This window comes from Scyliorhinus canicula, chromosome 27 (genome assembly GCF_902713615.1).
Source record: "Scyliorhinus canicula chromosome 27, sScyCan1.1, whole genome shotgun sequence".
Lineage (NCBI taxonomy): Eukaryota > Metazoa > Chordata > Chondrichthyes > Carcharhiniformes > Scyliorhinidae > Scyliorhinus > Scyliorhinus canicula.
Window position 1 is genome coordinate 10,833,375 of NC_052172.1, and position 15,518 is coordinate 10,848,892.

Consider the following 15,518-nt stretch of genomic DNA (forward strand, 5'->3'; position numbering starts at 1 on the left):
GACAATGGTCCCTCACAGACGAGCTGGAAGATTCAGACTTTGCAGAGGACTTGGCTTTATTATTCCACAAGCACATACAGATGCAAGATAAAAATAGCCACAAATATCGGCCTTTACATCAATACAAAAATAAAAAGATAATGTGAATAAATACGAGGAATAACAGCTCCATTAAGATAAGGTACACCAAGCTGGATGAAGTAACATCTTTTGCCTATCTGGGGAGTGTCATTAGTACTGCCGGTGGGGCAGGTGAAAATATAAAGATCAGAACAGCAAGACCTGGAAAATATCCAGGCTTTGGGCTGACAAGTGGCAAGTTGCATTTGCACCACACAAGTGCCAGGCAATGGCCATCTCCTACAAAATAGGATCTAACCATTGCCCCTTGACATTCAATGGCATTGTCACCACTGAATCTCCAACTATCAACATCCTGGGGTTACCATTGATCAGAAACCGAACTGGACTAGCCATATTAATACTGTGGCTACCTGAGCAGGTCAAAGGCTAGGAATCCTACATTAATTAGCTCACCTCCTAACCCCCCCAAAGCCTGTCCACCATCTACAAGGCACAAGTCAGGAGTGTGATGGAATACTCTCCACTTGCCTGGATGAGCGCAGCTCCAACAATCTCAAGATGCTTAACACCATCCAAGACAAAGCTGCCCGCTTGACTGCGCCTCTTCCACAAACATTCAATCCCTCCATCATCCGATGAACAGTGGCAACAGTGTGTACCATCTACAAGATGCACTGCAGAAACTCACCAATGTTCCTTAGACAACAGCGTCCAACCCCACAACCATTACCATCTAGAGGGGCAAGAGCAGCAGATACCTGGGATCCACCTGGAGGTTCCCCTCCAAGCCAATCACCGTCCTGACTTGGAAATATACCGGCCGTTCCTTCACTGTCGCTGGGTCAAAATCCTGGAACTCCCTCCCTAACAGCACGGTGGGAATACCTACACTTCAGGGACTGCAGCGGTTCAAGAAGGCAGCTCACCACCACCTTCTGAAGGGCAACTCGGGACGGGCAATAAATGCTGACCCAGCCAGCGACGCCCACATACCGTAAATGAATTTTTTTAAAAAGCATTCATCACTCTCTCCAACATCTGGAATTCAAGAGAGTTCGTCAAGGCCACAAAGTTAAAGATCTTCATACTCCAACATAAGATCCGTTCTCCTTTATGGGTCTGAGTCGTGGAGAACCACCAAACAAATGTTGACGAAAATCCAATCCTTCGTCAACGGATGCCTCAGAAAGATCCTGAGGAAACACTGGCCAAACACCATCAGTAATATTAGGGAATGGGGGGAGGAGAGAGATAAAACAAGACCCTCCAAGTCAAAGGGTGAAAGTAGAATTGGATAGGCCGTACTTTGAAGGAACCGCAAAACAACATTCCACAACAAGCTCTCACATAGAACCCGTAAGGAAAGAGAAAACAAGGTGGACCAAGGCACTCATGGAGGCGGGATGCAGAAGAGGAGATGAGAGCCGAGGTTGAAACATGGCAGCAACTGGAGAGTTTGGTCCAAAACAGGATTAAATGGAGAGAAGGGTGTCATAATATACACCAGTATATCATGGTGCAGACACACACTGATGGACACACACAGGGACCAATCAACATGTACAAACACCGCAGCCAATCACCAGTTAGAATACACACACTATAAAGGCAGAGGGCACCACGGTTCCCGTTCATTCTTGGTGCTGCCTCTGAGTGCAACAGGAACTTATTCAGCCCAGCACAGACTCACAACACGTGCTGAGAGAATCAACTGGTTCGGACAAGGCTTAGGTCTCTAGTTTAAGTTAGCATCATTTAGACCCACAGTCATTGTGTGTTAGTTAGTTAGAAATATTAATAAAATTGAGTTGAACCTTCATCGGTGTTGGAAGTGTCTGTTCATCTCTCAAGTCCACACTAGCCAACACTTCAAAGGTTTCCAGGGCTCCATCGAGGGCTAAGATGTAGAAGACACTACAGAAGAGGCAGGAGATCCAAACTTATTGCGGTCCTGCATAATTAGTAATGTCAGCATTTACAACAGGCATTGCCTCAGAGCAGCACCTATGTATGGATGAACGGATTCCACATATCTCTTTGCAGCGTTCAATTGAATAGATTTGAAAACTCGCACAAATTTGTTGCGGTTTCATGTTCAGCCTTCAGGCTGCTGACTGCATTTCTGATCATCTCCATGAATCCATACTTCAGGCATTCAGAATTTAAGCAAAGTGCTCTCGGATGATAGTGCAAACAATAAACAGGATCACCCTGCTGTCAAACTGTATTCTTGCTCCTGGGAATGTGGGCCTGCTGTTTTAGGCTGCGAGAAATGCCCAAATTTCCTGGACTGCATTCTCAACGAAGGAGGCATCTATCCTTCGGGGCGAGACATGGCTTTGTGTGGCATGGCATTAGCTTCACCATGACAGGAAACAGCTTGCTTCTGTTCTACCGTACGACTGTCCTGCTGGAGGCAAGTCTTCAAGTAAGCCTCTGTCACAGACATCTCCACTTCACTTGTCAAGTCGTCAATGACGGACAGCCATGCGACAACAACACCATTCATATTTGTGTTGACAACTGGGGGAGAAGTTAGGCCGGTTGGCGCCTCTGTCTCGGGCGCTACAAGTCGGCAAAATAACTCCAAAATGGTGGCCAAGGCTTGCGGGCACTCTTTTGTAGAAAATTGCACCAGATGCCTTTTTGGTGGGGACCTTGGCGTACATAAACAGAGAAGGCGGGTCTGTGGGTGTACCTACACCATAGGGACTGCAGCGGTTCAATTGGCGGCTCACGACCACCTTCTCAAGGGCAATTAAGGATGGGAAACGTTGGTCTAGCCAATGACGCACACATCCTGGGGTTTACCACTGACCTGAAAGTGAACTGGACCATATAAATGCTGTGGCTGTAAGAGCAGGTCAAAGGCTCGGAATCCTGCAGTGAGTAACTCAACTCCAGACACCCCCCCACCCCCCAAAGCCTGTCCACCATCTACAAGGCACAAGTCAGGAGTGTGATGGAATACTCTCCACTTGCCTGGATGAGCGCAGCTCCAACAACACTCAAGAAGCTCCACACCATCCAGCCCCGCTTGATTGCTCCCCCTTCCACAAACGTTCATTGCCTCCACCACCGACGCACAGTGTCAGCCGTGTGTACCATCTACAAGATTCCTTAGACAGCATCTTCCAAACCCACGACCACTACCATCTAGAAGGACAAGAGCGACAGATACCTGGGAAACCCACTACCTGGGGGTACCCTCCCCCAAGTCACTCACCACCCTGACTTGGGGAGGGGGTGGGGTGGGGCCTGGTTGCACCTGGGTGAAGATTGCTTCCTGGTTTGCTGGTTGTGTGCTGGTACGGCCTTTTAAAAATGGTACCCGGATCATCGACTCACTGATTTGATGGCAGGGCAGGCAAATCAGAGACTGCCCACCCGCCAGCAATACGTCTTGGAACGGCTGTCTGCAACTTTTTTTTCTCTAAGTCCCAGATTATAGTGGACACTGATTGGTAGGGGCATTGCCCTGGCGAGTGTAGCAGAGAACAGTTAACTGCCAAGCTCACGTTTCAAACATCTCTACCAATCAAAGTCCACTTGCCAACTAAGGGCTGATTTAGCTCACTGGGCTAAATCGCTGGCTTTTAAAGTAGGCCAGTAGCACGGTTCGATTCCCGTATCAGACAGGCGCCGGAATGTGGCGACTAGGGGCTTTTCACAGTAACTTCATTGAAGCCTACTCGTGACAATAAGCGATTTTCATTTTCATTTTCAATCAGCGCTCTCCTCTCATGCAGTATAAATTGCTGTTCCCTTTAATGTCGGTTTATCTTGCGCAGCTGTCCTGATGGGTGTAAGATGAAAAGCTTTGATAGCATGTCTCTTTTTTCTTCAGCAATAAAATGCCAGTGATTCAAATTGACATTGAGATTCCCATTACAAACCTAGGTCTACTAAACTACGAACAATTGAAATAATGTGATATTAATCCTGAACATGTTAATGTATGAAATTCCCTTTGTTCGTTTAACTTGTATCAAATTTCAGATGGTGGCTTAAGGCCTTTGTGGTGAGATTCAGCGTGATCAAGGCTGCATTAATATCACTCCATGGTTAACTGAACTGATCAAGCGGAGTGTATAACACCCATTTTACAAGGTGAATTTCTAACTCACCTCTCTTGGGTTTGTGTCTGTGGCAGACTTGACTTGTGACACACCTTACCAGTTACGTTGTTTTTCCTGCTGCCATTCTGCTAATTACCTGGTATGGAGGTGCCAAGAGCCACAAAAACCACAGCAGTCACCGAATCCTTCAGCCCCACTGTGCAGCCAAAATGTGAAGCCAGGTCGTTGATGAAGGCGGTGAGCAAACCGATCACGGCCATGCAGGTGACAAAGCAGGCCCAGCCGTTCCCGTACTCAGTGGGAGGAACAAAGGCAAAGAGAACCTTCCAGAAGACCGTCAAGAAGTGCATGACATAGTCAAAGCAAGAGGGCAGCTTCTCCTCCCGGGCGTCGTCCTCATCTTCGCCATCACCTGTCAAAAGAAAGCAGACCATTTTCAGAGCGGTGCCGACACTCAAAGCGGACGGCGCATTTACACAGATCCCGCCACTCAAAGGGGTAAAGCTGTGGGCTTTTTGAATTCTGTTTGAGGTCGCTTTGATGGCAAAAAAAACAAGAACATGCAAGAAATCACAAAGAGTAACAGTGCGTACATATTAAACAGAACTAATCGCATCAGCCTCAGCCCCAAGAATCTAATGTTCCAGAATGTTGCCTCTCCCAAACCCTTTTTTTTTAAATAATTTTTATTGGAATTTTTTGAAAAATATATATCAACAGAACAATAATAACAATAACAATAATAAACACCCCCCCGGCACCCGTAACAACGCATATAGAAACCCCCCCCCCCCCCCAAACCCAGTAAACAGCAAAATAAATGAACAATAAGCAAATTAACTTAAACACTATTCCCCTAAACCACCCCCCCTTCCCCCCCCCCCCCCCCCCCCCCAGGTTGCTGCTGCTGCTGACCTAGTTCCTTATCGTTGAGCCAGAAAGTCGAGGAAAGGCTGCCACCTCCTAAAGAACCCTTGTACCGACCCCCTCAGGGCGAATTTGACCCTCTCCAGCTGAAAGAATCCCGCCATGTCATTAATCGAGGTCTCCACACTCGGAGGTCTCGCATCCTTCCACTGCAGCAAGATCCTCCGCCGGGCTACTAGGGACGCAAAGGCCAAAACATCGGCCTCTTTCGCCTCCTGCACTCCCGGCTCCAGCCCTACCCCAAATATCGCGAGTCCCCAGCCTGGCTTGACCCTGGATCCCACCACCCTCGACACCGTCCTCGCCACCCCCTTCCAGAACTCCTCCAGTGCCGGGCATGCCCAGAACATATGGGCATGGTTCGCTGGACTCCCCGAACACCTGACGCACCTGTCTTCGCCCCCAAAGAACCTACTCATCCTAGACCCGGACATGTGGGCCCGGTGCAGCAGCTTGAACTGGATGAGACTAAGCCTCGCACATGAAGAGGAGGAGTTCACCCTCTCCAGGGCGTCCGCCCATGTCCCCTCCTCAATCTGCTCCCCCAGCTCCACCTCCCACTTAGCCTTCAGCTCCTCTACCGATGCCTCCTCCACCTCCTGCATCACCTGGTAGATGTCAGACACCTTCCCATCCCTGACCCACACCCCCGAAAGCACCCTATCCCTTACCCCCCACGGGGGCAGCAAGGGGAACCCCTCCACCTGCCGCCTAGCAAACACGCCTCTCCCAAACCCAAAGAACAAAGTAAAGTACAGCCCAGTGCAAGGAATGCCTCCACCCACCTTTCAACCTGGATTTTGCCTCCCCCGCTTACAAGATCCTACAATTCCAAAACTCTCCAGATTTTTTTTTTATTATTTAAAGTACCCAATTCTTTCTTTTTTTTCCAATTAAGGGGCAACTTAGTGTAGCCAATCCACTTACCCTGCACATCTATGGGTTGTGGGGGTGAGACCCACGCAGACACGGGGAGAACGTGCAAACTCCACACGGACAGTGACCCGGGGCCGGGATTGAACCCGGGTCCTCGGGGCCGTGAGGCAGCAGTGCTAACCACTGCCCCGCCGTGCTGCCCCAGCTCTCCAAATTTTGATCTCTTCCCATTTGGAATATTGCGTGCAATTCTCCTCGCCGCACTACCAGAAGGATGTGGATGCTCTGGAGAGGGCACAGAAGGTGTTCGCCAGGGTGTTGCCTGGTCTGGAGGGTATTAGCTACGAGGAGAGATTGGATAAACTCGGATCGTTTTCACTGGAGGTTGAGGGGTGACCTGAGAGAGGTTTACAAAATTATGAGGGGCACGGACAGAGTGGATAGTCAGATGTTTTCTTTGCAGGGTGGCGAGTTAATTATTAGGGGACATCGGTTTAAGGTGCGAGGGGAAAAGTTTGGAGGAGATCTGCGAGGGAAATGTTTTTACAGGGAATGGTGAGTGCCTGAAACCCGCTGCCTGGGGAGGTGGTGGAATCAGGTACAGTAGCGGCGTTTAAGAGGCATCTTGACAAACCCATGGATAGAATGGAAATAGAGGGATACAGATTCCGGAGTGCAGAAAATTTTAGTTTCGACGGGCATCATGATCGGCGCAGGAGGACCTAAGGGCCTGTTCTTGATCTTTATTCTTTGTTCCTTTCTTGCTGTGGCGGTCATTTCATCCAACTCTTCAGTTCCCATCACGAGCTTTGTTCTCCGGACACCAGTTCCAACTTGCTCCAGGGCCACCGTCTGATACTGAATCGAATTCCGTCCTGGACCTGACTGCTCACAACGTTTGCATCACATTTGACCCTGACATGAGCTTCCACCACATCGCCACTTGAGGTCACCCAAAACTCTGCTGCCCCTGTCTTAACTCGCAACAAGTCCCGTTCCCCTATCACCCCTGTGTCGCAGACCTACACTGGCGCTTGGCCAAGTAACGTCTTGATTTTAAAATCTCCTTCCATGGTGTGGTAGTCGGTATTAGGGGTATTACAGTACCCTGGACAATGCTGTAAGACCATTGATGTGGGAGGTACCTGAGACTGCTATATCATTGGTGAAGCCTGCCTGCTGGTTCCGCCCAGTAAGGCGGAGTATAAGAGCCCGTGTCTCCCCAGCAGCTGCACTCTGTACCTGCGCTGCTGGGGGAAACATCTAGTACAATAAAGCCTTCAATTGTCGTCCAATCTCGCTTCTGGAGTCATTGATCGAGCATCACATGGCTTCACCCCTCCCTCTCCCAGTAATCTCCTCCAGCCCCACAACCCCCCGCGATATCTGCACTCCTCGAATTTTGGCATCCGTTGCACCCTCAATTTTAATTGCTCCACCTAAGGAGGCCTTGCCTTTAAATGCCTTGTCCCCCTTCCCCCTAAAGACTGGAATGGCCTATCTCCTCGCTACCTGTCCACCTCACCTTCCTCCTTTAAGACACTTATTGAAACCTAACTCGTTGACCAAGCTTCTGGTCATCTGGCCTCATATTTCTTGATGTGGCTTGATATATTTTGGGCGGAATTCTCCATTTTTGAGATTAGGCGCAGTGGCGGTCATCTCCCGCTGGCCGAAATGGCAGAATCCTGCGGCAGGTTTGGTGTTGGTACCTCATGAATTGCGAACAGGCAAGTTCCCCTCCGGATCACCTCACTGGAAATAACGTAAATCCTGTAGTATCCTATTAGAGCTCACAGAACAGATAATCATCTCTGCCAGAGTTGAAGCCAAAGGTTATAAATCCATGAATCGGGTTTGTTAGAAATAGAAAAGGAAACCGTAGCTAACAGCTGGAACACCAAGTTTCATTAACTTAAAATACAAAACTTAACTTCGAAACAAAGTCATGTTTCGCAAGTAGAATTCTGAGGGGCAATCGATTGGATTGGATTTGTTTATTGTCACGTGTACCGAGGTACAGTGAAAAGTATTTTTCTGCGAGCCGCTCAACAGGGTGGATGTGGAGAGCATGTTTCCTCTGGTGGAAGAATCTAGAATGAGGGATCACTGTTCGAAAATAAAGGGTCGCCCCTTTAAGACAGAGTTGAGGTGAAATGTTTCCCTCAGAGTGTTGTGAGTCTTTGGAACTCTCTTCCTCAAAAGGCAGTGGAAGCTGAGTCTGAATACTTTTCAGGCAGAGCTCGAGAGATTCTTGATAAGCAAGAGGGTAAAAGGTTATCGGGGGAGAGGTAATCGGGAATGTGGATTACTGTCGGATCAGCCATGATCTCATTGAATGGTGGAGCAGGTTCATGGGGCCGTACTCCTGGTCCGAATTCATATCACAGCGTCATAGAATCCCTACAGTGCAGAGGGAGGCCATTCGGCCCATCGAGTCGGCACCAACCTACTGAAAGAGCACCCTACTCGGGCCCAATCCCCCACCCTATTCCCATAACGCCACCTAGAGGCAATTTAGCATGGTCAATCCACCTAACCTACACATCTTTGGATATTAAGGGACAGTTTAACAGGGCTAATCCACCTAACCTGCACATCTTTGGACTGTAGGAGAAAACCAGATCACCCGGAGGAAACCTACGCAGACACGGGGAGAACGTGTCGATGTGTTTGTAACAACTTCACTCATGTCACAACCGTCTGCAAACACACATATATAAACATGGAGTTCAGCCCATCCCATTGAACTTTCACATTCTCACTCTGACGACATCAGAGGATGGGGAACTCCTAAACTTGGAATATGGAATGTAGCTGCAGACAATGGACGGGATGCGGTCCCCCGGCCTCGCGTTTCTCGACAGAGCGCCGTTCGCTGGCAGCGGGAAACCCCCGCCGCTTGTCAATGGGTATTCCCACCCGAGGCCTCCGGGAAACCCACGGGCGGGGGTGTGTGCTGCTGGTGGGAACAGAGAATCCCAACAGGTGGAGAATACCCGCCAATATCTTTTTCTATTTGTAACAGAAATGAACGCGTTGCCTCAGAAACACATTGTGGAAAACCGTTGGCTGAGGAAAATCTGGTTGCTTCAGTTCAGGTTCTCATAAGACCATTAGACATAGGAACAGAATTAGGCCACTTGGCTCATCGAGTCTGCTCCGCCATTCAATCATGGCTGATATTTTCTCATCCCCATTCTCCTGCCTTCTCCCCATAACCCCTGATCCCCTTATTCATCAAGATCCTATCTATCTCTGTCTTAAAGAAACTCAGTGAATTGGCCTCCACAGCCTTCTGCGGCAAAGAGTTCCACAGATTCACCACCCTCTGGCTGAAGAAATTCCTCCTCATCTCTGTTTTAAAGGATCGTCCCTTTAATTTGAGATGGTGTCCTCTGGTTCTAGTTTTTCCTACAAGTGGAAACATCCCCTCCACGTCCACTCTAACCAGGCCTCGCAGTATCTTGTACGCTTCAATGAGATCCCCTCTCATCCTTCTAAACTCCAACGAGTACAGACCCAGAGTCCTCAAACATTCCTCATACGACAAGTTCTTCATTCCAGGATCATTCTTGTGAACCTCCTCTGGACCCTTTCCAAGGCCAGCGCATCCTTCCTTAGATATGGGGCCCAAAACTGCTCACAATACTCCAAATGGGGTCTGACCAGAGCCTTATACAGCCTCAGAAGTACATCCCTGCCCTTGTATTCTAGCCCTCTTGACATGAATGCTAACACTGCATTTGCCTTCTTAACTGCCGACTGAACCTGCACATTAATCTTAAGAGAATTGTGAACAAGGACTCCCAAGTCCCTTTGTGTTTCTGCTTTCCGGATCATTTCCCCATTTAGAAAATAGTCTATACTTAGATTCCTCCTTCCAAAGTGCATAACTTCACACTTTTCCACATTGTATTTCATTTGCCACTTCATTGCCCACTCTCCGAGCTTGTCCAAGTCCTTCTGCAGCCCCCTTGCTTCCTCAATACTACCTGTCCCTCTACAGATCTTTGTATGTATCATCTGCAAACTTAGCAACAGTACCTTTAGTACCTTCTTCCAGATCATTAATGTATATTGTAAAAAGTTGTGGTCCCTGAGGCACACCACTAGTCACCGGCTGCCATCCTGAAAAAGACCCCTTTATCCCCACTCTTTGCCTTCTGCCAGTCAGCCAATCCTCTGTCCATGCCAGGATCTTACCCTGAACACCATGAACTCGTAACTTATTTAACAGTCTCCTATTGTCAAAGGCCTTCTGGAAATCTAAATAAATCACGTCCACTGATTCTCCTTTGTCTAACTTCCTTGTTACCTCCTCAAAGAACTCGAACAGATTTTTCAGACACGACCTCCCTTTGACAAAGCCGTGCTGACTCAGTCCTATTTTACCATGCACTTCCAAGTACTTTGTGATCTCATCTTTAATAACGGACTCTAAAATCTTACCAATGACCGAAGTCAGGCGATAATTTCCCATCTTCTGCCTCCCTCCCTTCTTAAACAGTGGTGTTTCGAAGGCATTCATTCCAATTAACAATCAGTAGGTGCAATGGTGCCTGGCTAGCTGAAGACGTTTTAATAGCACACTCATCTCCTTCGATTTGTCTGCAATCAGTTCCATCTCCCTAAAGCAACAGCAATTGCCTGCCCCACCGAGGGTATTGAAGGTCATTAACACATCGCTGGGAATGCTCTGATATAATCATTTCAGTGCTGTTTGGTATGTCGCATACCAGTCTTTTTTCGACAATACAAATGAAAAAAAAACTGGATATCTGAAAGACAACAAATACTGAAAGCCTCGAGAACAAGGAGAACACATTTGTTAACATGCCATCGAATCATAGAATTTGCAGTGCAGAAGGAGGCCATTCAGCCCATCAGGTCTGCACCAACCCTGGGAAAGAGCACCCCACTAAGCCCACGCCTCCACCCTATCCCCGGAACCCAGTAACTCCACCCAACCTTTTTAGACATAAAGGGACAATTTAATCATGGCCAAGCCGCCTAACCGGCACATCTTTGGACTGTGGGAGGAAACCGGAGCACCTGGAGGAAACCCACGCAGACACGGGGAGAAAGTGCAGACTCTGCATAGACAGTCACCCGAGGCTGGAATTGAACCGGGTCCCTGGAGCTGTGAGGCAGCAGTGCTAACCATTGTGCCACCTGGAGCATTAGCTTGTTCCTTCTCTTCTTTCTTGCACGGGATATGGGTGTCACTGGCATTTGTTGCCTATCCCTAATTGCTCTTGAACTGAGTGTCTCGCTCGGCCATTTCCGAGGGGCAGTTAAGAGTCGATCACATTGCAGTGGGTCTGAAATTACATGTAGGCCTGACCGGGTAAGGACGGCAGATTTCCTTCCCTAAAGGGTATTAGTGAACCAGATGGGTTTTTACAACAGTCAATGATCATTTCAGGGTCATCATTAACCAGATGCTGCCAGACTTGCTGAGATTTTCCAGCATTTCCCCTTTCGTTTCATCATTAACAAGACTAACTTTATATTCCAGAATTGATTAATTGAATGTAAATTCCATCAACAGCATGGTGGCACTGAACCTATGGCCCCCTGAGCACTAGCCCGAATTCCTGCATTATAGTCCAGTCACATTGCCACCTCATTGGAATACCAGTTGCCTTGGTGATTAAGTTGGCTCCATTGAATATACTGGCAAAGCCTTTCAAACTCGCAGGACCAGAATGTGGCCCTTGAAGCAGATAGCTCATGTCGTGAAGTGTCCTGCTTTGGTAAAAACAAAGTGCTCTGATGCACAGGTGCAGGGTGCAGTTAGCCCCGCTGATACCAGAAGTAGGTGGCCATGGGGGACTGCAGGCATGTGGTGAGGCTGGCTAATTAGAAGGTTTGCCTAATTTCTGTGCGACTTGGTCCCGCTTGTTTTAGGAGATGTTAGGCCCTCTACCTCCCACCCCTCATGCCCGCTCACCCACCCCCATGGCCACTCATACCCTCCATGTCAACTTCATAGCCACCCACCCAGTATCTACCATGGGCAGACCTCAGGAGCCATGCGGAGGTGATAAAAATGAACTATCTAATATAGCTCTTACTCCTAAACATGTGATAGCAAAAAACTCTTAGTCAGAAGAGCCATTCAACACTTTTAAATCTCCTCAAGTGGTCAACTGTCTACTCAGACCCCATTATCAAAGAAAGCTAATCATTTAATAGCCTCCTTAAATTAAGAAAATTGTAGTTTTTGAAATTCAGCCAAGTTGTGGGCAGCACGGTAGCATGGTGGTTAGCATAAATGCTTCACAGCTCCAGGGTCCCAGGTTCGATTCCCGGCTGGGTCACTGTCTGTGCGGAGTCTGCACGTCCTCCCCGTGTGTGCGTGGGTTTCCTCCGGGTGCTCCGGTTTCCTCCCACAGTCCAAAGATGTACGGGTTAGGTGGATTGGACATGCTAAATTGCCCTTAGTGTCCTAAAAAGTAAGGTATGGGGGGGGGGGGGGGGGGGGGGGGGGCGGTTGGGTTACGGGTATAGGGTGGATACGTGGGTTTGAGTAGGGTGATCATTGCTCGGCACAACATCGAGGGCCGAAGGGCCTGTTCTGTGCTGTACTGTTCTATGTTCTATGTTCATTCGGATCGATTAATGATAGCCCTTGGGAAGACAGTAGTTTGATGGTAATATTACTGGACTAGTAATCCAAAGGCCCAGGCTAATGATAATGGGTTCAATTCCAAAAAGGTGAGCTGGTGCGATTTAAATTCAATTAACAAATCTGGAATATAAAAGCTAGTCTCAGTAATGGTGGCCATGGTAATTCTCACTGATTGTTGTAAAAACCCACCTGGCTCCTAAATGTCCTTTAGGGAAGGAGATCTACCATCCTTACCTTGTCTGGCCTCCAGGTTACACCAGACTGACAGCAATGTGGTTGACTCATAACTGCCCTCTGAAATGGTCTCGCAAGCTCTGCAGTTCAAGAACAAATTCTTTTCGGCAACAAAACTGGCATTATTGGAAGGAATAAGAAAATGCTAACAAAGAATTCCATTGAAACTGCACAACCAGATGCTACTTTCATTCTGAACTACACCTGTCAATCAAAGCAATCCAGCAGGGTTTTTCTTTAAACCGTCATTGATGGCTGCAGCCTGTTGGGTGGCACGGTAGCACAGTGGCTAGCACTGCTGTTTCACAGCACCAGGAACCCAGGTCCGATTCGCGACTTGGGTCACTATCTGTGTGAAGTCTGCACGGCCTCCCCATGTTCTGCGTGGGTTTCCTCCGGGTGCTCCGGTTTCCTCCCACAAGTCCTGAAAGACGTGCTTGTTAGGTGAATTGAACACTCTGAATTCTCCCCTATATACCTGAGGGTGCCAGAATGTGGCGACTAGGGGCTTTTCACAGTAACTTCATAAAGTTCAAGAGTGGGCAATTTAGAAAACTTCAGGTCTGAATTATCTAGACCTTATCTGCCCATTAAGAGCTTGCGAACATTTGAATCCAGAGCCACTCGGCCCTCCGAGCCTGCTCCGCCATTCAATAAGATTATGGCTGATCTGATTGCACTCTCCACAGTCCTGCCTACCCCCAATATTCAAAGGTTCTGCATCCACTGCCTTTTGAGGAAGAGTTGCAGAGACTCACGGCTCTCTGAGAGAAAACAAATTCTCCTCATCTCCGTCTTAATGAGAGATCCCTTATTCTTAAAGATTGACCCTTACTCCTTTGTTGTCTGGCAAGAGGAAACATCCTCTCCTCATCCACCCTGTCAATACCCCTCAGGATCTTAAAGGTTTTGATCGAATGTGCATCTACTCCGTCAGTTCATGACTCATACTGTGGGTTCAGGCCCCTGGACAGCCAAAGTGGGGTCTGTTACAACTCTCCACCAATTTCAAATGGATCACAAGATTTGCGATTTGTGTCTGAGCGAGTCACGCCCCACCCGCTTCCCCCTACCAGTGCGAATTTGGCTGGACACAGAGACAGGACTTCCGAATCGAAGTCCCTCGCACAAATGTTTAAATCTGTGAGCCTCACAACGCCGTGAGAATCCGGTCCCCATTTCTTTAAAAATCATTTTCCGGGATGTGGGCATCGTTGACTAGGTCAGCATTTGTTACCCATGCCTAATTGCCCTTGGGAAGGTGTTGGTGAGCTGCCTTCTTGAGCCGCTCCAGTCCCTGTGGTGCAGGTACACCCACTGTGCTGTTAGGGAGGGAGTTCCAGGATTTTGACCCAGCGACGGTGAAGGAACAGCCGATATATTTCCAAGTCAGGATGGAGAGTGACTTGGAGGGGAACCTCCAGGTGGTGGGGTTCCCAGGTATCTGCTGCTCTTGTCCTTCTAGATGGTAGAGGTTATGGGGTTGGAAGGTGCTGTCTGAGGAACATAGAACATAGAGAAATACAGCACAGAACAGGCCCTTCGGCCCACGATGTTGTGCCGAACTTTTGTCCTAGTTTAATCAAAGTGTCCAAAATTCTGTGATAATCTTGGTGAGTTCCTCCAGTACATCTCGTAGATGGTCCACACGGCTGCCAATGTGCGTCGGTGGTGGAGGGAGCGAATGTTTCTGAGGGGGGTGTGAATCAAATTGGCTGCTTTGTCCTGGATGGTGTTGGAGCTGAGTGTTGTTAGAGCTGCACTCACCCAGGCAAGTGGAGAGTATTCCATCGCACTCCTGACTCGGGCCTTGTAGATAATGGGCAGGCTTTGGGGAGTCAGAAGGTGAGTTACCCCTCGCTGGATTTCCTCCCTCTGACCTACTCCCACAGTATTTATATGGCTGGGTCCAGTTCCATTTCTGATCTGTGGTGACCCCAGGATGCTGATAGTGAGGGAATCAGCAATGGTAATGTCATTGAGTATCAAGAAGCGATACTGTAACCTGATAATAATTCTGAAATACTGGATTAAAAGATAGATTGCAAACACAGATAGAATGGTAAATCCCTGAATGTTGAGAATCCAGTCCTACAGTGGCACTGCATTGCCTGTCATGTGGTGGTTCTGCTGAATAATCCACTGCTTATATAGAAAATTAATGCACTCAAAAAGTGAACGTAGAACTTAGAGCTGTGTGGCTGGCAGGGAAAGAATCCTCTTGTTGTACAGGACAGAGCCAATATATAAAAGCTGCAAAATTGATGTTTCTCCCCAGAAACCAGGGGAAACATAAAGGCTTCAAGGAAAACTGACTTATTCCCTTCACAGGAAAATCAATTGTGAATGTCGTGTCTGCGCCTGATGTTGTGAACATGATTGTTAGTTGCTGGGGACAGACAAGCATCACAGACTGCAACTCTGTATACCGGTCTGCAGCAGCACCCCTCACCAACAGAAATGGCACTCAATAAATTGAGCACGTTGGCAGAACCAGGACCCGCTGAGATCATTTACCAGCTGGTAGCCTGCAGCATTACCGAATATAGATCAGCTGATCTCTGCCAGTGTTTAAGCTCCACAATCTCCTCCCACCCCATCAACATAAGTTTCCATTCCTTTCTTCTTCATTAGCCGATCTAGCTTCCACTCAAATGTATCTATGCTATTTGCTTCAACTA

General features: G+C 48.2%; 1 protein-coding gene across 3 annotated transcripts in view; it reads right to left on the reverse strand.

Annotated features, from left to right (window-relative positions):
* The window catches only part of LOC119957804 (sodium/calcium exchanger 3-like), a 323,961-nt gene that overhangs the window by 21,536 nt on the left and 286,907 nt on the right, over positions 1–15,518 (reverse strand). For all 3 annotated transcript variants that reach the window (XM_038785917.1, XM_038785916.1, XM_038785918.1), the window contains one exon: positions 4,300–4,575. In XM_038785917.1, the coding sequence (XP_038641845.1) occupies positions 4,300–4,575 (276 nt within the window). The remainder of the gene's footprint in view (positions 1–4,299; positions 4,576–15,518) is intronic.